The 23,938-nt window shown below is 41.6% G+C and overlaps 1 protein-coding gene across 3 annotated transcripts in view; it reads left to right on the top strand.

The window, feature by feature from the left end:
- Positions 1-23,938, top strand: part of WDR19 (WD repeat domain 19) — a 73,885-nt gene that overhangs the window by 33,502 nt on the left and 16,445 nt on the right. For all 3 annotated transcript variants that reach the window (XM_070397834.1, XM_070397824.1, XM_070397843.1), the window contains exons 18-31: positions 584-743; positions 1,076-1,186; positions 4,632-4,741; positions 8,045-8,102; positions 11,378-11,518; positions 11,877-11,959; positions 12,415-12,498; positions 13,987-14,133; positions 14,483-14,607; positions 17,435-17,547; positions 18,823-18,891; positions 19,405-19,482; positions 20,802-20,898; positions 21,722-21,846. In XM_070397834.1, coding sequence (XP_070253935.1) covers positions 584-743; positions 1,076-1,186; positions 4,632-4,741; positions 8,045-8,102; positions 11,378-11,518; positions 11,877-11,959; positions 12,415-12,498; positions 13,987-14,133; positions 14,483-14,607; positions 17,435-17,547; positions 18,823-18,891; positions 19,405-19,482; positions 20,802-20,898; positions 21,722-21,846 — 1,501 coding nt within the window. The remainder of the gene's footprint in view (positions 1-583; positions 744-1,075; positions 1,187-4,631; positions 4,742-8,044; positions 8,103-11,377; positions 11,519-11,876; positions 11,960-12,414; positions 12,499-13,986; positions 14,134-14,482; positions 14,608-17,434; positions 17,548-18,822; positions 18,892-19,404; positions 19,483-20,801; positions 20,899-21,721; positions 21,847-23,938) is intronic.

Here is a 23,938-nt window from a genome sequence, read left to right as displayed (position 1 = left end):
CCACTCAAACTTTACCTTTTTTAAAAAATACATATTTTTATTGATTTCAGAGAGGAAGGGAGAGGGAGACAGAGATAGAAACATCAATGATGAGAGAGAATCATTGATCAGCTGCCTCATGCACGCCCCCTACTGGAGATCGAGCCCACAACCTGGGCATGTGCCCTGGCTGGGAATCAAACCCTGACCTCCTGGTTCATGGGTCGACGCTCAAACTTTACTTTCAAAAACAGGCAGTGGACTGGACAGGAATAGAGTGCTAATTTTATTAGACTTACGTGAGAACAAAACTAATTTTCATCTCTGTATGAAGTAAACCAAAAATAAATAGAATTAATTGTTAATGGGGGAAGGTGGTTACCCAGAGTAAATTTAGATTAATAAAAGAAATTTAAAAACAGTCATCTGTACAAAAAGGGAAGAAAAGTTTATGTAATTTTTCATAACTTGTAAATAATGATTACAGACTAAGAAGTGTTTTACAAAACTTACCTAGGGCATGACATGAAAGAATGTACAATCTGACAGTTGCCTGGTAGGGAGCAAAAAGAGCCCCCTGACTAAGCTTCTACTCACCCCCTAGGTTCTCTGACGCGTGGGAACTCTGCACGATTCTGAATGATCACGACGCCTGGAATGAGCTGGGCCGGGAGTGCCTCCATCACATGGACGTGGAGTTCGCAATCCGCGTCTACCGGGCTGTCGGAAATGTCGGCATGGTGATGTCCTTGGAACAAATAAAGGTAAGCAGCATCTTATGAGGATTATCAGGTTAGGAGTTAAATGGTATTTGTTCATGCATTTTACATTCTGTGGTGAATCCTGCCCAACTCACCAGCAAGTTAATTGCTAGAACATTACCACTTCTTACTGAGCAAAGCTTTTCCTTTTGTTTTTAGTGAAACCTTATGGCCCGTCAGGGCACATACAAGTATCAAGCAAGGAATGCATAAATAAGGGAACAGCAAATCGATGTCTCTCTTCCCCCTCCCTCTCTTTCTCTCTCTCTCAAATCAGTAAACACAAAACAAAAACACAAAATTTGTATTCTCATTAAAGCTGCTTTTATTTTCAGGGGATCGAGGACAACAACCTTTTGGCAGGGCATCTTGCCATGTTTACTAATGATTTCAACCTGGCTCAGGACCTGTACCTGGCGTCCAGCTGCCCCGTTGCTGCGCTGGAGGTATGGCGGCAAATGTGGGGGAAGAAGGCCACGTAAAGGGGGACCTCACCTTGGACATGGCTAACAGTCCTCGGCACCGGGCACCACAGGCCTTGCCCCTCTAGAATTCAGACTCAGCTTTAAGGACCCCTGAGTACTCATTACCTTCAAAAATACTTTCATTCTGCATTCTGCGGAGCCATAAAAGGCGTGGCATGGTAACATTACCAAATAATTTCCATCTAAATGCGCCCAAAGAGAACAGACTTTATAACTTACAAAGGCACATGCAAATAAAAACAGCCACTGCGTATTGAGTGTTCACATGTGCCAGGTATATTCCTAAGACATACTGTTTTTCATTTAACCCGCACAGCAATCCTGTGAGATAGTACTGTTACAGGCTCTGTGGTCCAAATGGGAAAACTGGGACACATTTATCTTTTATTTCTTGTATGGAATTCTCCTGTGCGTTAAAAGGTGGGCTAAGGAGCCCTGGGTGGTGTATTCAGTGGTTAGAACATCAGCCGGCACACCAAAGGGTCGCAGGTTCGATCCCTGGCCCTGGCACATGTGGGCGGCAACCAATCGATGTGTCTCTCATATTGATGTTTCTCTCTCTCCCTCCCCACCCTCCCTTCCACTCTCTCTAAAAATCAATGGGAAAAACATTTTCAGGTAAAGATTAACCAAATAAAAGAAAAGGTGGGCTAAGGACTAGTGTACCATCACTAGTTTCCCAGAGATGAGCGTTGCAGCAGAAGGACTAGAACAGAGTAAACTACCTAGTTCAACACAAGGAGGAAGAGAGAAGTGGCCATAGGGAACAGGGATTAAGAAGTGGACTTTAGCCAGAACCAGTTTGGCTCAGTGGATGGAGCGTCGGCCTGCGGACTCAAGGGTCCCAGGTTCGATTCCAGTCAAGGGCATGTACCTTGGTTGCGGGCACATCCCCAGTAGGGGGTGTGCAGGAGGCAGCTGATCAATGTTTCTCTCTCATCAATGTTTCTGGCTTTCTATCCCTCTACCTTCCTCTCTGTAAAAAAATCAATAAAATATATTTAAAAAAAAAAAAAGAATGTGGACTTGAGCCTGGCCAGCATGGTTCAATGGTTGAGCATCGACCTATGAACCAGGAGGACACGATTCCATTCCCAGTCAGGGCACATGCTCAGGTTGTGAGCTCAATTCCTGGTAGGGGGCGTGCAGGAGGCAGCCAATCAATGATTCTCTCTCATCGTTGATGTTTCTATCTCTCTCTCCCTCTCTGAAAGGAATAAATATATATTTTAAAAGAAAAAAAGAATGTGAACTTTAGAGTCAGACATGTCGGCTTAAATTCCAGCTCTGTGCAACCCTGGACAACTTATTTCATCTTTCCGTGCCCTGGATTCCATCTGTTTAAAGTGGGGATAACAGTATCTAGCCCATTTGGTTATTGTAAAGATTTAAAAATGAGATTAGATCTATTGGAACTGTGCTGATCAATAGAAAAGACAAAAGTGGTAGCTGCTGTCGTTACTGTCATTCACCTCAGATCAGCTTGTCCACAGCTACAGAGAGGAGGTATTTTGAAAACATTTGCTGCTAATTTTACAACTTAACCCTTTTTCAAATTGTTCTGTAGCAAATTTTCATTTTTAAATTTTAAGTGAACCAAATTAATTTTGTTTTAAGAAAATATTTAGATAATTTTATAATATTATTTGAGACAATTGGGGACACCCTGAGAAATTTTCAGAACTTGGATGGGTGCGCACTGAAGTAGGAAACTGGTTGCTAGAAGTGAGGGCAAAGACGTCACCTTAGCTCTTCCACGTTTAGCTATGGACACATGTCATGTGCTAAAGATCTGTAAATCGTTGGAGGTGATTGATGGCTTCCCCGTGGAGAGGGGAGATTGCACCCTGCCGTTCACTTCACCTCACTTCGGAACTGTGCCTGATCAACGGAAAAGACAAATGTGGTTGACAGGTTAGCCAGGGAAAGGAAGCGAGGGGCAAAGCCCTTCTGCCCAGCTCGGCCACATGCTGACAGCCCGACTCGGTGCACAGAGCGGAGGTGTTCTGAAGCAGCTAGTGGAGCCTCTTTTGCCTTATGGACGATTAATTGCAAAAGGCCTCGTTGTGATAAACAAATAAGCTAATGTCCTAGAGCATTACCTGGCAGAAAATAACACTTGGGAAATGTGAGCTCTTATTAATTCTTTACAAAATGTGAATAAAGCGAGGAATGAACTCTAAAAGATTCTTGGTTAGTTATATTTGGGACTGTATACCAGACACAAATAAAAGACCTCAGGAGCCAGGAGAAAGACAGACTCACATTTTATTTATATTTGCTGTTATTCGTGGTTGCTAGAAGTGAGGGCAAAGACGTCACCTTAGCTCTTCCACGTTTAGCTATGGACATGTCATGTGCTAAAGATCTGTAAATCTCCTGTAGTAAAGTACTTCTCAACTTTTTAAGAAGGAAAATGAATAATTTAATTGGTTGGTTGGATTAATTTTTATTAGTTTTGAGTACTAAAGAATAAGATTTTGTTGGGTAGAATTGAGTGTTTTTAATTTTTATTGATTTCAGAGAGGAAGGGAGAGGGAGAGAGATAGAAACATCAATGATGAGAGAGAATCACCCAATCACTGCCTCCTGGACACCCCCCAACTGGGGATCAAATCTACAACCCGGGCATGTGCCCTTGACCAGAATCGAACCCGGGACCCTTCAGTCCACAGGCTGACACTCTATCCTCTGAGCCAAACCGGCTAGAGCTGTTTTGGCTTTTTATTACTTAAAGTGACATTTATTTATTTTTTATTGTGATGAAAAACATATAACATTCAATTTCCTATCTTTTTTTTCAATTACAGTTCACATTCAATATTATTCTGTATTAGTTTCAGGTGTACAACATGGTGGTTAGACAATCAGATACTTTATAGAGTGGTCTCCCTGATGTTTCAAGTATCCCCCTGGCCTGTACATAGCTATTATAATACTATTTTTTCCTCCATTGACCTCTTCCCAGCCACTCTCAGTCCCCACCACATGCCCTCACCACGCCCCCTAGCGTCTGTGTCCATTGGTAATGCTTATATGTAAGCATACAAGTCCTTTGGTTGATCTCTTACCCCCACCCCCGCCTTCCGCCTGAGGTTTGACAGTTCAATGCTTCTCTGTCTCTGGATCTCTTTTTGTTCATCAGTTTATGTTGTTCACTCTATAGGATTGCATTTTGGAGGGCCACAAGCCTTTGTAATAATAGCTAAGATTTTTTTGCTCCCCCAAAATCAATTTTTACCCCCGTGGGAGCTCTGTCACCTCCATTGAGGAAATATACTATAGTAATGTATTATCTTTGCAAAGATCAAGTTTCATTTTTAAACAAAGAGTTTTGTAATCACTTTATTAAAACTAGCACTATATGGTGACTGTGCAAAATAACTTGCCCATTTGCCCCTAATAGATGAGAAGGGATTTGCAGCACTGGGACAGCGCTCTACAGCTGGCCAAGCGTTTAGCCCCGGACCAAATACCACTTATCTCCAAAGAATATGCTATTCAGCTTGAATTCACGTAAGTCCTCATCTTTATATGATTCAGTTGGTACCTAATTGCTGAATTACTGACTACTGACTATTGAAATAATTACTGAATATCTTAAGTTCTAAACTGCCATTCTTATAAGGCCCTCCGTTGATTTTATAATTTCTTTTTCAGGGGAAAAGAGATTACTGTAATTATACAAACAAAATAAATTTTTTCTAATGTTGTCTTATCCATGCATTTATCCACTTTCATTTTTAGCATCAAGTTTGGGTCTTAGATAAGCCTTTTCTACATTTAGAGTCTAAACATTGTTTTGAATCACATTTGACCATCAGGGTGACATACTGCTTTTCAGAACCTAAGCTCATGATCTTGACTTCTTTGTACACTTTGAGGATTTATAGTGTAATTTCAAGGCAGAGTGAAAAATACCAGGTATTGGTCTACAACTTCTATTTGCTTTATTTTATAGTTTTTCTTTTTTAAATTGAATTGCCAACAGTTAATGTTGAAGATGAAGCCAGAAGCTCTCACGGGCTGATATTCAGTGCCTGAGTGATGCATGGACAGGTTTCACAAATCTTTCCTTCCTTTGGAAATGCCATCTTCTGTTCTGAGAGATTTAGGATTTTCCAGTGCACTTAGTCGCTAGATAGTCTTAATAATCAATACTCTTAGTTGACAGACTATAGATTTTTATTTCAGTGCTGCATAAATGTGTAATTTTAGAAGCATTCAAGATCCACTTGTAATTCACATTCAGCCATGCTTAATGCTACTAATGCAAATACCCGCAGAGGCAATAAATGAATAATTCATTTGCAAATATAAGTTCCCATGTGTATGTGCAGAGTTAATTACATCACAACTGGACAATTTTTTCTGATGTTTTTTTAAAATATATTTTTATTGATTTCATAGAGGAAGAGAGAGGGAGAGAGAGATAGAAACATCAATGATGAGAGGGAATCATCGATCGGCTGCCTCCTGCATGCTCCGTACTGGGGACCAAACTTGCAATTGAGCTACGTCCCCTTGACTGGAATAGAACCCAGGACCCTTCAGTCCACAGGCCGATGCTCTATCCACTGAACCAAACCAGCTAGGGCTTTTCTAACATTTTTATGATACATTTCAATTTCAAAAATAATAAGTGTGGCAAAATATTATTCTTTGAACAAAGGAAATATGGTTCTAACACTTTATTTTTAAAAGTTTTTATATAATTTTATTTTCATATAGACTTTGGATTCATTGAGAATATTGACACACAGATTATAATTGTAGAAATAATTCTCATCAAAAAGTACGGTTTCGTTTCTAACCAAGAGTCCTTATTTTAAATTTTGCACATAAAAAACTTTTTGGAGACTATACTTCTTCTTAATTAACGGGGATTTAAATTTGCCACATCTCTGCCCCTTACAAAGGAAACTCATTTATTAAAAAGGACAAATTGGAATTCTAGTGCATAAGACAGGGACAGGCCCCAGGGCCCTGGCCCTCCATCTCTCTCCTGAGGGTGATGGGTCTTGGAGTACAAAGCTTCTGTGCTGAAGAGAAAGGGGCCACATTGGTGGCTCACCGTGTCCTGGCAGAGCACAAACACCCAGTAGGCCCTCAGACCATCCAAAGACGTGGATGTCCTCCTTCAGGGGAATCAAAGCTTTTGTAGCAAACTCTCACGCTGTCTCACTGCAGTCAGATGAGCTGAGTCAAGTGGAAGCCTGTGCTTTGTTGTTGGTATATTTTAACCCTTTCTGCTCAATATTTGACCATGAAGCCACCAATTTCCAAAATGTTCACTGCTACTTGTATGCTGGTCCCCAGCTGGTCAGGAGAGTTCCTTTGTGGTAATAGTAGTAAGTTTGGTCTATCTCGTCATCATCAAATATCCCAGGAGCCTCCAGCTTCCGATTTTGACACCTAAGGCCTAGGTCTATGCTCAGTTCCAACAGTTTGCTTCTGATCCAAGACCTTGATTAGGTCAAAGCAGGACCAGTCTGCCAGCTGTGGGAGGGATTTAGCTCTCTAGTCTATTAGACTCATGAGCTAGATCCATAAGAGAGTCCCGTAATAAAATAATAAAGTGAGTGAGCTAAAATAACCTGAAAATAAAGTGAGAGTTCCAAATATCTTTTTTTAAATATATTTTTATTGATTTCAGAGAGGAAGGGAGATGGAGAGAGATAGAAAAAAATCAATGATGAATCATTGACCGGCTGCCTCCTGCACGCCCCCTACTGGGGATCGAGCGTACATCCCAGGCATGTGCCTTGACTGGGAATCGAACCATGACCTACTGGTTCATGAGTCGCCACTCAACCACTGAGCCAGACCAGCCGGCTAAAAATCTCAATTTAGCATCTCCTAATTGGGCTTGCCCAGGGAAAGCCTCAGGCTCCTGAAGGGAGGATCTGTTGTTCCTATTGTCAGGAGACATTCCTAGCTGTGTTGTGACATAATTGGGTCCAAATATTAGAAATTTCCACTTAGTAACATTTCTGGCTGTGTGTCCAAAACGAAGTTCTCAATCAGCAGAACAGCTTATCTTAAAAAAAAAAAAAAAAAAAAAAAATTTCCTCATCCACCAACAGGTGAGGAAACTGAGTGAGGCTTAGAGAGGTTGAATGACCTGCCTAAGCTGACGGGGTGGAACTCAGGTTGATCTCAAATAACACGATCTACAGAGCTGATTAATTTATTCTGGAGGAGATATTTTCTCAGAAGGTGGGTCTCCAAATGAACCTCAAAAAATCACTATCCATTCTGCCCCAAATAATAAAAATGAATGGAGGTCATTTATGTGTCCTCCGGGTCTATAGGTCCGTGTTAGCATCAGTCGTGGGATTAGGGAGTAATATCATTTATATTTTGAATAGTACTTTTTATCAGAAAGGACCAGTGCCCTCAATACTGTAACCCAGTGTTTTGTTCCATTTCTACTCAGATTTTCTCAGTACATATTGTACTTAAAAATATTGGATGTTTGGGGGCAAAAACATTGATTTTTGTGGTCACATGATTGTCATTTACTGTACCAAAGGAGATAATTAACCAAAAGTGGCCCATAAGATTTTACGTAGATCTCAAAGACACCTAGAATGATAGACAGTTAGTACTTCACAGTCTGGCATAATCCAGTGAAACAGTTGTTTTTAAAGTAGCAACATAATAACGCACTGCGCTTGAAAGAAGGCTAGTGTATTGTTGTGTATCACGTCTGTTGTGAGCTGAAACCACTCAATGACAAAGATTAACTTCTAAATCTCATACATGTAAATAAGATACTTAAATATGTATTAAAATCCACTCTGATTTTTCTTTCAGGGGTGATTATGTAAATGCTTTGGCTCATTATGAGAAAGGAATAACAGGTGAAAATAAGGTAATCTTGAATAAAGATAAGATATACATAATTATCTTTGGGATTGTTATTAATTTAATTTAAATATATCATGATCTTATTTGCATTGTATTTATTCAATACTTCGCAGGTAAGCCTTTTCTCAGTTTATTAACAATTTTGCAAGGGTATATAGATCATTTTAAACTTTTACAAACTAAAGATGAAAATGTTTTTAGCAGCTTGAAAAACATGTTTTTCATTGCATTCTCAACATGAGCTCCTTATTAAGGTTGGGAGTAAGATTTGTATCCCTGCCCACTTACAGGAAATTTTCGGGCTATGATTTTCATAAGGCTTTTCCTTTTAGTCTTAAAAACTTTCAACAACTACTTTGAAAGTGAATTCTCAGGCCACAAAAGCTCTGCCGTTCCATCTCTCAGGCTCGGTCTTTTATGATGAACCTGCTAAGCATGAACTTTACCCACTACTCCGACCCATCCTCCCACCCCACAATTTTAGCTCAAGAAGCTAAACTTTGCAATAAAAATTGATTTTAAGTTAGGTAATGTCTTATAAAGATGGAATTTTTAAACTTTATATCTAGCATTTTTATTATAAAAGTAATATAATTTTATTAGAGTACATTTTAAAAAGTCACCAAAATATGTAAACATGAAAAGTGACCGGTGAGGTTGAGATGGCCCTGGTGAGGTTGAAACGGCCCCTGTGAGGCTGAGACGGCCCCTGTGAGGCTGAGATGGCCCCTGTGAGACTGAGATGGCCCCTGGGAAGCTGAGAAAAGTACCACATGAACTCACTCATTTATGGATAATAGGGACCATTATAGACTGATGAACAAAAATGGATACAGAGGCAGAGCAACGTTGAGCAGAATGTCAAACTACAGCGGGAACCCTGGGGAGGGTTGGGGGTGGGGGGGGGTAGGAGATCAACTGAAGGACTTATATGCATGCATATGAGAATAACTAATGGACACAAGACGCGGGGGGGGGTGGGGGAAGCCGGGGGAATGTCAAGGGTGGGGAAAAAAGGAGACATGTGTAATACTCTTTGTAATACTTTAAGAAATAAAAATAAAGAAAGAAAGAAAAAAAAAGAAAAGTGAGAGTCCAACATTCTCTCCTCCATCCACGCCCCTTCATGGTAACCACTATTAATGATTTTATATAGTTCCAAGCAGACTCTCTTCTCAGCATAGAAATATACACACACACACACACATACACACACACACACACACACACACACACACACACTAGAGGCCTGTTGCACGAAGAGATTCATGCAAAGCTTTCCCTTCCCCTGGCTGCCGGCACCAGTTTTCCTGCTGGAGCCGCCTTCCGTCTTTGCTCAGCCGCTTCGCGCCTGCGTATGCAAATTAACCACCATCTTTGTTGGCCGTTAATTTGCATATCACGCTGATTAGCCAATGGGAGGCATAGCGAAGGTACAGTCAATTACCCTGTTTGTCTATTATTAGATAGGATATATACACATGCACACACACACACACACACACTGAGTGGCCAGATTATTATGACCGGCCAGATTATTATGACCACCCCATCAGTACAATGAAGTGAATTAGTTATGCAAATAATAATAATAATAAAACCTTGAGAGTATTTATTTGCTTAGGAAGTTTTCAATATTCAGTATTTTTGGAAGTGTCAATGAAGTACTGATGGGGTGGTCATAATAATCTGGCCACTCAGTGTATAATATGGGTTCTTACTGGAAATGAAATCATTTCCATTCACTAAGCAAAGATCAACTGAGAATTCATTCCATGACAAGCAGCATTTTGCTGTCTTCATGGTCTTTCCAAGTCAATGCATATAATTTTGTGTGTTTTTTAAACTTTGAAAGTTTATATGTGTCCCCTCCCTTAACCCTACCCTACCCCCGTTGACCTCTTCTAGCCCTGATTTTGTTTTCATTTTAGAGCAATTCCATTGTTTGGAGGTACAGTAATCCCCCTTTATCTGTGGGGGATATGTTCCAAGACTGCCAGTGGAAGCCTAAAACCATGGATCATACCAAACCCTAAATATACTATGTTTTTTCCTCTACACATATACCTTTGATAAAGTTTATAAATTAGGCACAATAAGAGATTAACAACAATAACTAACAACCGTGGATAAGAGGGGAACACTGTACCATGGTTTTTTCATCTATGCCCTTATTGAATTATAGTTGTTTTTGTTTCTGTTTCTATCAAAAACACTGTAATGAATATTCTGCCTAGTACATGTATCTTTAGCTACCTAAAATGGTATTTCTGAAGGATATATTCTTACAGATTTCTAGGTCATAAAATGTGTGCTTTTAATTTTGGTACTGCTAAAGGAAATGGCAGTAATTCATACGGCTATCCGTCATGCATGAAAGTTTCCATTTCCCCCCACATTCTTAACACAATGAATGTTATCAATTGTTTTTATCTCTGCCAATTTGGTCAGCAAGAAAAAGTGTTCCACTTTATTTTATGCATTTGATTATTAGTGAGGTTGAGCTTTTTTTTATTGGCCAATTGTATTTGTTATGAATTGTCCAATCATATCCTTGGCTCATTGGTCTCTTGGCTTTTTGATATTTTCTTTTTTATATTTAGGCTACATCTATTTAGTTCATTCTTTATTTCTATTACCAAATAGTCACCTCTAGCCACATGTGGCTATTTAAGTTATTTTAAATTAAATAAAATTTAACATTCAGTTTCTCTGTCACACTAGCCATTTTTTAAGTGCTCAATAGCCACTTGTGGCTATTATAAGGCAGACATCATCACAGAACATTCTACTGGACACGCTGATTTACATAAAATGAAATCTGACATTACATTTTACTAGTTCAGATTAGTTATTTGAAAAATTATTTAGTTATCTTCAATAAAGTAACCAACTTTAACTAAAATTTTTATGTTTAATCATGCCTAGTAGAGAAATCTTCAATTTGATAAATGGGTTTCCTCTTAATTTTATCCATAGCATATATGCTTACATATCCAGTACATTTCTTCTTACATAAAATTTAACAGCAAGAAGACATACAGAGATATGCAAAGGTATTTAGGACAAAGGGCAACAAAAATTTGGTCTTATGCACAAAAGATGTAGACTTCTTAAGAAAAAAAAAAATTTTCCCCCAAATCTCGAGATAATCCTGAAAGGATTAATGAAAGTTAACCATAACTTTGGGCTCATTTTAGATTTAAATTCATCCTTTGCCTAAAATACAGCATTTTAAGTTAGGGTCTGATTTGTTCGTTACTTGCCTTTTAATTACAGGAACATGATGAGTTGTGTCTGGCTGGAGTGGCCCAGATGTCCATAAGAATGGGAGACATACGGCGAGGGGTTAACCAAGCCCTCAAGCATCCCAGCAGGGTCCTTAAGAGAGACTGCGGGGCCATCCTGGAGAATATGAAGGTTTGCTTTTCTGTGCTTACATAGTCATGTGATTTTATACATAACTAGTAGCCCTGCACATGAATCGGTGTGCCAGTAGGTCACTGCCACCCTCCTGTAGCTCTCCACCTGCTGCCCCGCTCTTCTGTAGCGCCCCCCTTCCCTCCGACCCCCCCCCCCCCCCCATAGCTTGCTGCCCTGCCCCCTCCTGTAGCTCTCTACAGCCCGCTTGTACCTCACTGGCACACCCTCCTGCTGATCCATGATCTGGTCACAATGCGCTTGGTCATTAAGCCTCAGGGCATAACAGCTAATTAGTATATTCCTCTCTTATTATATAGGATAAGTTTAGTATTCTAATAATCTCATATCCTTTTAGCAATATTCGGAAGCAGCCCAACTCTATGAAAAAGGCCTCTACTATGACAAAGCAGCATCTGTTTACATACGCTATAAGAATTGGTAAGAATTTGCTGAAATTTGTTCTGAGCAAGTATGGAAATGAATGCGTCCCAGTGGTCTTCCCACCTGTTTCCTTGTCGCTCCTCCTACCTACACATCCTGTCCTCCTACCTGGGCCTTCCTTCCATCTCCTTTTTTTTTCTTTTTATATGAATTCATGTTAATAATACTTTTTTCAAAGAACAGCACATTCTGTTGACTTGGTCTGGGGAAATCCCTGATCAGGTAAGTTACTAGAAGAAAGAAAGAGGGGTTGCCCCAAAGAGTTAAGGAACTAACCACCATTTTCCTACCAGGGTGCAGAGAGGGGTGGTCAAGAGAAAAAACAATTAAATCTTTAAACTATAGGAGCCAAGATTTTTAAAAGCTCATGATAACTGTAACATTTGATTGTAGGGAGCTACTTTTAGAATGAACATCGTGGTGATATTTTTCTCCTACGCCCACCTTTCTAGGGCAAAAGTCGGTGAGCTTCTGCCTCATGTCTCTTCCCCAAAGATTTACCTGCAGTATGCCAAAGCCAAAGAAGCAGATGGGAGGTTTGTACGATCTCTCAAATTTTCATCAATGTAAAGTAATGTTTTATACATTAACGATGATATTTGCAGCCCTCTGGGAAAGGCAACGCAGAGAAACAGCAAACAGCCCTGCCCTGCCTGGCCTGAAGTGCCAGGCCGTTAAGTTCTCTCAAACTTGATATACCTCAGTCGAGTCTGCACGTATTCAAATGCAGAGTATTAACTCTTTTTGTTTGAGTGTTAAATACTAGGAGTGGAAATTTTGAGTTAATATGGCATGAAAATAAAGTTGGTAATAGTCATTTTTCTTAAGGAGGATAACTTACTGATGCAGAGAAAAAGTGAAGAAACATGAATTCCACAGCTGTGGTTGCACTTTTTAAGCTTCAAAACAGTATTAAAATATAGCAATTGATAGTTAATATCCTGAATACACAAAGGTCTCCTGCAACTTCATATAGGAAACTCAAAGATGCTAGGAGGAAAAAGACAAGGAGACCCTCAGAAGGAAATACAATTATGAAATTGCATTTCATGTAAATATGAAAAATCTCTACTTTACTAATAGTAACTAAATTAAAGCAACAGTGTATCATTTTAACGTATCATAGTGGGAGAGATTATATTAAATCAATGACCATACTGTCCAAATGCACTTTTTATACCTTATTGATGGTAGTATGAATTTCTAAAGCCTTTAAAAAGTTATTGAACAATATGTATTAAGAGATTTTTAAAGGTTAATACCCTCCGCTTTTAGAAAAGTAACCTTAGGAAATAGAGATACACTAAATAAATGAGCTGGAAAGCTAGTGTACTGGAGAAGGTGAGCGCCATCTAGAGGTGAACACAAAGATTTTCTGTATCACTGTTAAGCTTTATAACTGTAAAAACCTATATTTTTTTTCTAAAGTAAGCCTATATTAATATTGTAATATTTCAACTTTGAAAAATAGTAAAATATAAAATATTATGGAGATACTAGAGGCCTGTTGCACGAAGATTCGTGCAAGAATAGGCCTTCCTTCCCCTGGCTGCCGGCACCCAGGACCCGGGCTGCTTCACTCCAGCCGCAACTGCCACCCCCTGGGGGTGCGCCACAGCCACTCGGAGCACACCCCCACCCCTGGTGTGTGTCGGCTGGGGCTGGGGGCAGCACGCAGTCCCCTCCTGCCCATCTGCACACGCAGCTCCTCCTGAGCGGTCGTGATGCAGCCGCCTCCTGAGCCAGTGGTGATGCCCAGCTAATTTGCTAATTACCGCTTTATATATATATAGATGATTCAGATGAGAAGACAAAATTCAGTATTGGTATTTTACTGTTAGTTTATTAAACCTATAAAGAACATATTTTAGTGAGATGGTTCTTGGTATTCCTTCTGAAAAAGAAGTTCCAGAAAAATAATCAGTTACCACCATAAAAGAGAAAAATGCCCCAACCATTTATTGACATTTTCCCCCAAATGTGACAGTGGAAGAAAGTTTGTCTGAACTAAGAATTTCTTACAGATACAAAGAAGCTGTGGCGGCTTATGAGAACGCAAAGCAGTGGAACAGTGTCATCCGAATCTATCTGGATCACCTCAACAATCCGGAAAAGGCTGTCAGTATCGTCAGAGAGACCCAGTCCCTGGATGGAGCCAAAATGGTAGCCAGGTAGCATAAGCATTGATAGTTTGATTTCCAAAAACTAGCCTTGAGGAAAGCCCCTGCTTCCCTTTAGCAAACAAATTCAAGTGGAATGTTTATTATTTTCTTTCTTTCTTTGATTTTTTTGTTTGTTTGTTTTGTTTTTTTTTTAGGCCTAAGTGTTTAAAACCACTGTTGTGGTCACTATGAGTGTATGAGAGGGTGTTTTTCCAATATAGGCATCATAGACTATAGAACTGCAGTTCACCTCATACATTTTTATTGTTAAATGGCTTCTCATGGTTGGGAAATATTTTATTTTGTAAATGACAAACTTATTTGAAACGAGTCAAGCTCATTTAGTCCTTTGTTTTAGGTTTTTCCTACAACTCGGTGACTACGGATCTGCCATCCAGTTTCTTGTCATGTCCAAATGTAACAATGAGGCTTTCACACTGGCTCAGCAACACAACAAGATGGAAATCTATGCAGATATTATTGGTAAATATCATTGTTTCCCCTGATTTCTCTTAAGGACTTTTACCATATAAACATTTTGATTCTCACAATCTCATGATCAGGTTGGTATAAGCACAAGCACGGGCATACCCACCATTTTTACATAGAAACACACAAATATCTATGGTACTTCTTGGATTTCAGGATCCCTACTCTCACCTTAACGGTGATGTGCAATTATAAGACCATTTCCAAAACTTAAAGATTTGGGGGTAACTTCCAAGAGCAGAGAAGCCAGATTTCCCAAATCCTGCTATGGATCAGCCAGTGGAAAAGCAGGGCTCCCTAATGAAGGTGATAAACCATAAATGCAGAATGAGTTTTGAAAAAGTGAATGTTTTTATAAATTTTAAATTGAGTTATAAATTAAGAATATATGGTTACTAAAAAAAAAAAGAATATATGGTTACTTTTGAATAAGAATGATATACAAAAGATGTGGCTTTTAAAGATTTTGAAAGATCAAAAGAGAATTTTATATTCTGAGAACACCTGCTTGCAGGTTTTCCTTCCCACATTTGCGATTATTCTTAGAAACTACTGAAATAACTTTCAGGTTTTCATTTTATGGACCATACATAACATTGTCATGTTGTTTTGCTTTGGAGTTTGTTTGTTTGTTTGTTTGTTTGTTTGTTTGTTTGTTTTGGGGGGTGGTAAAATATAAGTAACGTAAATTTACCATTTTCACCATTTTTAAGTGTGACATTAAGTGCATTCACACTGCTGTGCAACCATCGCCACCATCCATCAACCTTTTCATCATCCTAAACTAAAACTCTGTGTCCATTAAACAGTAACTCTCCCCACTTCCCTTCCTCCAGCCCCTGGTAACCACTGTTCGACTTTCTGTCTCTAAATTTGACTAAGTCTTCAAGGGAAGAAATAGTTAACTGCATCTTCTGATATCTTGGGAAGTCATTCAGATAATTGGAAAAAATAGTTATTGAAAGAAAGGATGTATACGTAAAGGCAACATTAGCATTGTTAATGCCCAACTTGACAGATGATATTTCTGTTCTAACATTAAAAATCACCATTGCCCAGCCAGTGTGGCTCAGTGGTTGAGCATCGACCTATGAACCAGATCGTGATTCGATTCCAGGTCAGGGCACATGCCTGGGTTGCAGGCTTGATCCCCAGTAAAGGGCATGCAGACGGCAGTCAATCAATGATTCTCTAATGATGTTTTTATCTCCATTTCTCTTCCTCTCTCAAATCAATTTTTTAAAATCATCATTGCACTAAATTATTTAAATTTCTCTAATTTCATAAGGATGTGGCTTATGCTATACTACAGGCCCAATGCACGAAATTCGTGCACAGGTGTGAGGGGGTCCCTCAGCCTGCCCTGCATCCTCTCGCAGTCTGGGACCCCTCGGGGGATGTCAGGCCTAAATCGGCAGTCAGACATCCCTCTCGCAATCTGGGACGCTGCATGCACCAGTGACCATACTTTTCATACAGGTGAAAGGCATCTTGCTGTGTATGGGCAGCTACATTTTTTTGCCCTGATTATAAAAAGTAGTATGTAACGTGATCCTTCTGAGGCAGTAGTACCATTCCCCACATATTATGGGTGGAAAAAAACTGAAGCAGAGAGAAGTTAAGTAGTTGGCTTTGTCACACAGTTATAAGTATCAGAATCAGGGCTGACCACAAAATGTGCAAGCCAGAGTCCATGCATGTCATCGCTGCATCATCCTCTTTTTTTCAGTGTTAGAGTAGCCTTGCCAGGTTTTAATTTTTAAATCTAAGAGACTGTTCCCAATATATAGGGTAGGGTCCCTAGGCCTGGCCGGCGGTCAGGGCCATCTGAGGAGTGACTGGTGGGCGGGGCGATCGGGGGGCTCCTGCTGGCACCTGCCTTGGCTGGTGGCCTTACGCCCCCCTTTCGCCCCAGCCAGTCACCTCCCTCTTGGGGGGCAGGGGGGAAGCAGATGCTCCTGCGTTGAGCGTCTACCCCCTGGTGGTCAGTGCATGTCATAGCAACCAGTCGTTCCACTGGTCATTTCACCGTCCGGTCAATTTGCATATTAGGGTTTTATTATTTAGGATCATACACACTCCCTTCAATCCCCCCACACCCCCGCCCCCCCCCCCCAAAAAAAACACAACCCAACACTTTTCTCCACCTTTCTTTATCCCCTTCTCTTATAAACTCCGTATCTGCCTTGGGGTGGAGGCACAAGTATCCTACTGGGTCTCCAACTCCCATGAGTAAATGTAAACAATGAATTAGAACTCCAGCTTTCTTCCTCTGTACTTAATATAGTTAAGCCTCAAACCAAAAGAGTAACAGTAATTTTCTTTAAATGGCATCTATTGGCCACTTGAATGTCATCTTCCTCACTTACCTGACAAATGCATACAGACTATTGTTTAGACCAGGCATTGCTGAGAAAGGGAGATGGGTTACATTTGCATTACAGTTAACTTGGCTTCTGATTGTTCTGAAACTCTAGGCAAGTCATGGTTGAGATTATAGCCATAGTTATTCCTGTTTTAGGAAATGAGATTGAGACTCTTAAAGAATGGTAAAAGTTGCTAGGGGTAATGTCAAACCATAGCCTGGATTCTCACAGAGACTCACAACTTCCTCTCCTGATTCCTGGGTAGAGGGAAAAGATGGAACAAAGTTGATATGTGGAGTAATTATGATGAATGTGTTTTGTGATGAAAGCAGACACTGATAATAACATTATTTGCTTGTGACGTTTTTAATCAACCTGCTTTTAGATCTTATTTTTAGTTAACAATAAAAGTAAATTTTTGCTCAAATATTTTTCTCAATGAACTTCTATTGTAGGTTCTGAAAACACTACTAATGAAGACTATCAAAGCATTGCCTTATATTTTGAAGGAGAAAAAAGGCATTTTCAGGCTGGAAAATTCTTCTTGCTGTGTGGCCAATATTCACGAGTTAGTATGTGCCAAGGAAACATACATTGGACTCTACAGGAATGGTTATAGGAGATAATTTAAAATATACTATGTTTTTAATTCAGCTCTAAATTCTTCTCTCTGCCACAGCCAATCCCATTCTTCCTTCATAATATCTCGCATCTTCTTATCATTCTAAGTACCATCAATTTAACCCAAACCCAGATAGCTTCCCCTTAGGTTATTGCTATAGTTTCCTCCTATTTTCCGTTTTTAGTTTCTCTCCCTATCATTTATCCTTCCCTTTGTTCCCCAAATGGTACTTTCAGTGCTAAGAAGCCCCTAACGTAGGGTTACCGTGTGCAAGCGAGGGACATAAATACAGGAAGCTGTGGGGAAAGCTGGCTCATGTGCAGCAGGACGGGGACTGCTGGGTGGCGTCTGAGGGGACAGCTGCTGCTCCCTCCACAAGGTGGTTGCCAGCCAGGAGTGTGGGCCCCGTCGTGCCAGATCGTATGATTTTTAATAAGAACCGGAAGCCTCAGTCTCCCAGTTTTAAAATACGGGCACAGATATTCATAGACTACCTTGCTGGTCAGAGAAACATTTATGTATGTGAATCTGCCTTCAGGCCATCCATTTGCCATTTCTACGTCTTCGATACTAAGTCCAAACCCTTCCCCAATTGGACCAACCAGCCTGAGCTTCCCAATCTGGCACCCAGCTATTTCCACTGAAGAATCCTGCACTCCCACCCGCCTTTCCCCATCCTTGTTTTCCAGTGAGGTTCCTCTCTGCCCTCTTCCCCACTTACCAGTCTTTTAAGCTGTTATAACCTTACATTTCCTCATAGATGTGGTGGTATGATGTTCAGGAATTAGACAGCTATGGCCCAAATGGTTCCTTATCAGCACATCACACAGATCACCCCAATTAGATTGTACATAGTACAAAAAGGTACCATAGCATACCCCCCTGGTCTTCTCCGTAGCATCTAGCAGTCTCATATACATAGTAACAGGTTGTCCATAAATACTTGTTGAATCAGTAAATTAATGAAAATAAATCCTGCTGAAAGAGAGCACACTTTTTATTGCCATTTCATCAGAAATGAGCTATATTCTTCAGAGGGTTCACTGGATCCTTCCATTTTTTTAAACTAAACTCAGCCCGTTAAGTATATGTTTTAAGATCCAACTCTGTGCAAGATGACACTTTTAAGACTATAATCCCTTTTGTGTGCATCAAAGCTTTGTTTTTCTCAATGTGAAAGCAGTCCAAAGAGTTTTAATTGTTATACAATTCTCATTTCAGGCACTTAAACACTTCCTAAAATGTCCAAGCTCGGAAAATAATGCAGCAATCGAAATGGCAATTGAAACTGTAAGTAAGCTCTATAATGAAACTTTCATGTTTTTAAGCCCTTTGAAGACATTTCCAAACATATATACAAGCGTTAACAAACTCTCATAAACCCATTATCTAACATCAACAGCTATCAACACATAACCGGTCTTCCTTTGTTCATACCCCACGCTCCTTCCCTACATCATTTTAAAGTAAAATCACAGATGTTATTCTCTAGATGCTAACAATCACTTCCCTTAAGAAAGTTTTTATTGAAACATCCAAGAAGTATGTCCTCTCTGTGTATATTTTTTTTAGAGTAGATTTTGATATAGCCACTTTAAAAAGCTACAGTTTCTAAGGTCGGTTTTTATTAATGGCAACTCTACGAATGAAAGAAGAAAAGACCTGCGCTTCTGTTTCAGGCACTTGACAATAGGAATTTTTACATGTTTTTAAATCCCATTTCCTTAGCAGATTATCTGTTTCCTCCCCACCTCTTTTTAGTTTTAAGATTTGAATTTACAGGTTCTCTGTCTTCCTAAACAGGTTGGTCAGGCCAAAGACGAACTGCTGACCAGTCAGCTGATAGACCACCTGATGGGGGAGAGCGACGGCCTGCCGAAGGTCCTGGAATGCTTTCTTCACGCGATTCCTAAGTGTCTCAGTTAGACTTTACTCCCTCTGTCTTGTTTTTACATATTGTGGCTTCTGCACCACAGACGTAAAATTCTCTCTCTGCATGTAGCCTCGGGTCATCTCGACAGACCCTGCTCCTTGGAGGACACTGTCCATTCTCTCTCTGAAATAAGCATCGCCACCTATGAAACGGCCACAGCGCTCTGATAGCAATCCTCACCTCCCACAATTTTCCTCAAATGTTATAGAGCTTTAGTTATTCTAGAACTACGAAAAATGATTATTAGAACTATGAGTTAGCACTCACTCCTGAAAATTAGTGTACTTTATTTGTATTTCAAAAATATTAGGAATTAATAAAAATCACATTTAGCATAAAAGTAACTCACTAGAAATATGAAGTAGAAATAAATCGTTAAGAAGCTGTTTTTAAAGTGTGTGACTCTCTTGGAGTTTGCACAGAAACTGGTCTTCTCTCAGTCCCAGTGAGGACAGACTCATCCTGAGAGATGCCCCCGTTCCTCCCTTCTCTTTTGCTTTGGGGCCCAAGGGGATCTGCTTGTGAAGGAACTCGGGTCACGGGTTTGGAGAGAAGGCACTAGAATGTCGCCCCTGGAGAGGATTGTTAACAGTCCTGACCCCCAATCTGTTCCTTACAGATAAAATCCTTGAGGTTCAGGGAGGCCAAGTTAACCTGCCAAAAGGGCACACATAGGCCCTTAAACTGTTGTAAACCACCTCTCCTTCCACCCACTTATCATAGCCATTGGCAGCCAGCACCAAGTACGTGAAATTGTCCAAGGTTAAGGGGACCAGGAATGGAAACTGCTCACTCAGAGGCCAAAGAAAAGTGTATCGGCCTGAGAAACTTACACAGGTGTAAATTCTTTGCAAGTTTGCTAAGTTGGTACATTGTATAAGAACACACTTCGTTTTCAGCGTGTGAGAGGGAACTCCATGGAGCGGGGTGAGGAACAGAGTGAAGCCAGGTCCCCGTGGAGGGTCCTGGCTGGGCAAGGCCCTGCTGCTTCATGCTCCATCAGTGAATTCTGTAACTGTGCCTTCCTCAGGGAGGGCATGAAGATTTAAACGAGCTAGTATTTCTCAAGTACTTAGAATATTACCTGGCACATATTAAACTCTAGATAAATATTTGATAAACTAATTATTTATTCGGTTTTTTAAAAACAGTATCAACCCTCAGTTACTGGAAAGCGAATGTGATTCAAACTGAAATGCGAAATTTTAGGTGTTTCCCCCCTTAGCTACTGAAGAAAGTGACGTTTCTCTCATGGTTTCTATGTCAGGATGCCAAGTACCTGTTCCGCTTGTACATGGCCCTGAAGCAATACCGGGAAGCCGCCCGGACTGCCATTATCATCGCCAGGGAAGAGCAGTCTGCCGGTAGGTCCCTCTCCCCACACAAGTAGTGGAATCAAGCTCCCCAAACCCTCCTCCCCAGGGAAGAGGAGCCCGATTCTAATCGAGGATGGCTTTGAACCAAGACGACTGGGGGAAACATCATTTTTAAGTTTCCAGAGAAGTGACAGAACTCATCATCACAGGGGGCTATTGGATATCTCCACTAAAGCCTGCCCCGCTCACATGCTGTTTCCTCTACTCCTTGGGGGCCTGAGCACGTGAGAACACACGTGCTCGAAGGAGTGAGGGACACCGCGGCCCTGGCCATGACTGAGCGGGCGGGGCGGGCAAAGAGGAGGCAGGGAAGGTTGGCGGAGGCAGATCCTGGAGGGCTGAAGTCTCCGCTGAGGAATTGCACCTGGTCCCAGAGGCCTGGGGGAGGGTTTTTGTAGGGGTGTGACCTGAGGTTTTGGGGTGTGGAGTGAGACTTGAGGCTTTTACAAGAACACTGACATCAGAATGGAGGCAGATGATGCTGAGAGAGGTGACAAGAAGCACTGGCAGAGGCCCAGGAAGAGAGGCTGAATTAGGGAGACTCAGAACTTGATGACCCATTGAACTCCAGGGCCAGGTGGGAGCCCGGAGGAAGAGAGGCGTCTAGGATGTCGCCCCCGTTTTCTCCCTGAGGGGCTGGCTGGATGTTAGGACCATAATTCCAGTGGGAAAAACTACTGAGTTACTCGATGTAAGAAATTATTAGGGTATTACTAATAACATGATTAAGTCATTTGTAAAATGAGGGCCCACAGAAAGTCCTCAGAATTCATCCTTTGCAGTAATGTCATTTCACCACCTTGTTTCCCAGGAAACTATCGGAATGCACATGACCTGCTCTTCAGTATGTACGCAGAACTTAAATCCCAGAAGATCAAGATTCCCTCGGAGATGGCCACCAACCTCATGATCCTGCACAGCTACATTCTAGTCAAGGTGAGGCCTTCGAGCGCCGTGGGGCATAACCTGCCAGGGGTGCTTAGCACCTGTAGGGGTTTGCTCTGGGCGCCTCTCCACTGGATTTCAGGACCTCCTCATTCTCCATATTGTTAAGTGAAAAAAGCAAGATGCAGCATAATTATACAAGATCCGCCTTTTGTGTACAAAAATGCAAAAAGTAAGAATGAATAGATATTTCAAATAAAATTAGAAATATATATATATTTTTTAAAACTAGCAGAAGTAGTTTCCTAAAGGAAACCAGGCGAGGTGCAGAGGAGGTGGGGCACCAAAGCCACCAGGTGGAGGGGTAGGAGGGACAGCAGGTTTCTGTGTCTTTTTATATTGTTTTGACTTTGAAGCATATAAATGTGTTACCTGGACCAAAAAGATTTGTTTAAAAAATGGTTGTTAGTTTTCAGAGCTTGCTAGTTTATTATAAGATAGTGGGTTTTCTACAATTCCACTAGTTTATTTGTAAAAAAAATAAAAAAATAAAAATTTATTGAGGTATAATTGACATATAGCATTGTATTGATTTTAGGTATATGCTGTAATGACTCAATATTTGTACACATTGTGAGATGATCACCACCTGAAGTCTAGTTACCATCGGTCACCAGACAAAGTTAACTTTTAGGACTTACTTTCTTGGCAGCTTTCAAGTATGCTCACAGTATCATTTAGTCACCATACTATACAGGCTCCAACTTACCGACTTTTCCAAATTTTCACTTACGTCAAAGTACACCTTCCCCCACTAATGCTAACGTGGCTGTCAGGCCAGGGCACAAGAGCTTGTTTGACGTTTGTTTGACGTGGAGGCACCCAGCATGGAGCAGCCATTTAACGAGTGACTTGGGCTGTAGGTGTCCTCTCCGGGGCCCTGTCCAGCGGGACGTCCCGCTGTGCTGGGGGGCGATGCTCCATATGCCTGCGTGGTGGCCCCTGGCCTGGCTGCAGAGCACAGGCTACAGCAGGTGCACCTGATAAACACCATTTTTTAATTTTATGTAATTTTAATTTTTAATCTTAAATAGCCACATGTGGCGAGTGGCTTCCATATCAGACCTCACAGATCCATACCACCAATTTTAAGGGAACATTCTGAATTCCCACTGGCCACCCCAGGAGTGCATTTCCCTTCAGAGCAACAGGAAGACCCGTCTCTCACACAGAAAGGAGCAGAAAGGGGAGGGAGATCGTTCTCAGCTTCAGACAGGAGTGGTGCTGCCAGGGTCCTAGGAGCACACAGCCCAGCAAAATGGGAGACTTTAGAGGTCGAGGGGGGAGGATAGAAACAAGTTGGTGGAAGATAGAAGCAAAAATAGGGATTCCTACCACCACCCCCCATCCCACCACCACCACCACACCTACCACCACCACCACCAACAACAACAACAACAACCACCCACCACCACCACCACCAACCACCCACCACCACCAACAACAACAACAACCACCACCCACCACCACCACCACCACCCACCACCCACCACCACCAACCACCCACCACCCACCACCACCACCACCACCACCACCAACAACAACAACCACCCACCACCACCACCCACCACCACCACCACCCACCACCACCAACAACCACCCACCACCACCACCCACCACCAACCACCCACCACCCACCACCACCACCACCACCCACCACCACCAACCACCACCAACCACCCACCACCCACCACCACCACCACCACCCACCACCAACCACCACCACCAACAACAACAACCACCCACCACCACCAACCACCACCACCAACAACAACCACCACCACCACCACCACCCACCACCACCACCACCACCCACCACCCACCACCACCAACCACCACCAACCACCCACCACCAACAACCACCACCAACAACAACCACCCACCACCACCAACCACCACCACCACCACCACCCACCACCACCACCACCCACCACCCACCACCACCAACCACCACCAACCACCCACCACCACCACCACCACCCACCACCAACAACCACCACCAACAACAACAACCACCAACAACAACCACCCACCACCAACAACAACAACAACCACCAACCACCCACCACCACCACCACCACCC

This window comes from Myotis yumanensis, unplaced genomic scaffold (assembly GCF_028538775.1).
Source record: "Myotis yumanensis isolate MYYU_CA2020_CCGP unplaced genomic scaffold, mMyoYum1.0.hap1 SCAF_1, whole genome shotgun sequence".
Classification (NCBI taxonomy): Eukaryota; Metazoa; Chordata; class Mammalia; order Chiroptera; family Vespertilionidae; genus Myotis; species Myotis yumanensis.
Note: the sequence above shows the minus strand (reverse complement) of the source record. Positions and strands in the feature narration are given on the sequence as shown.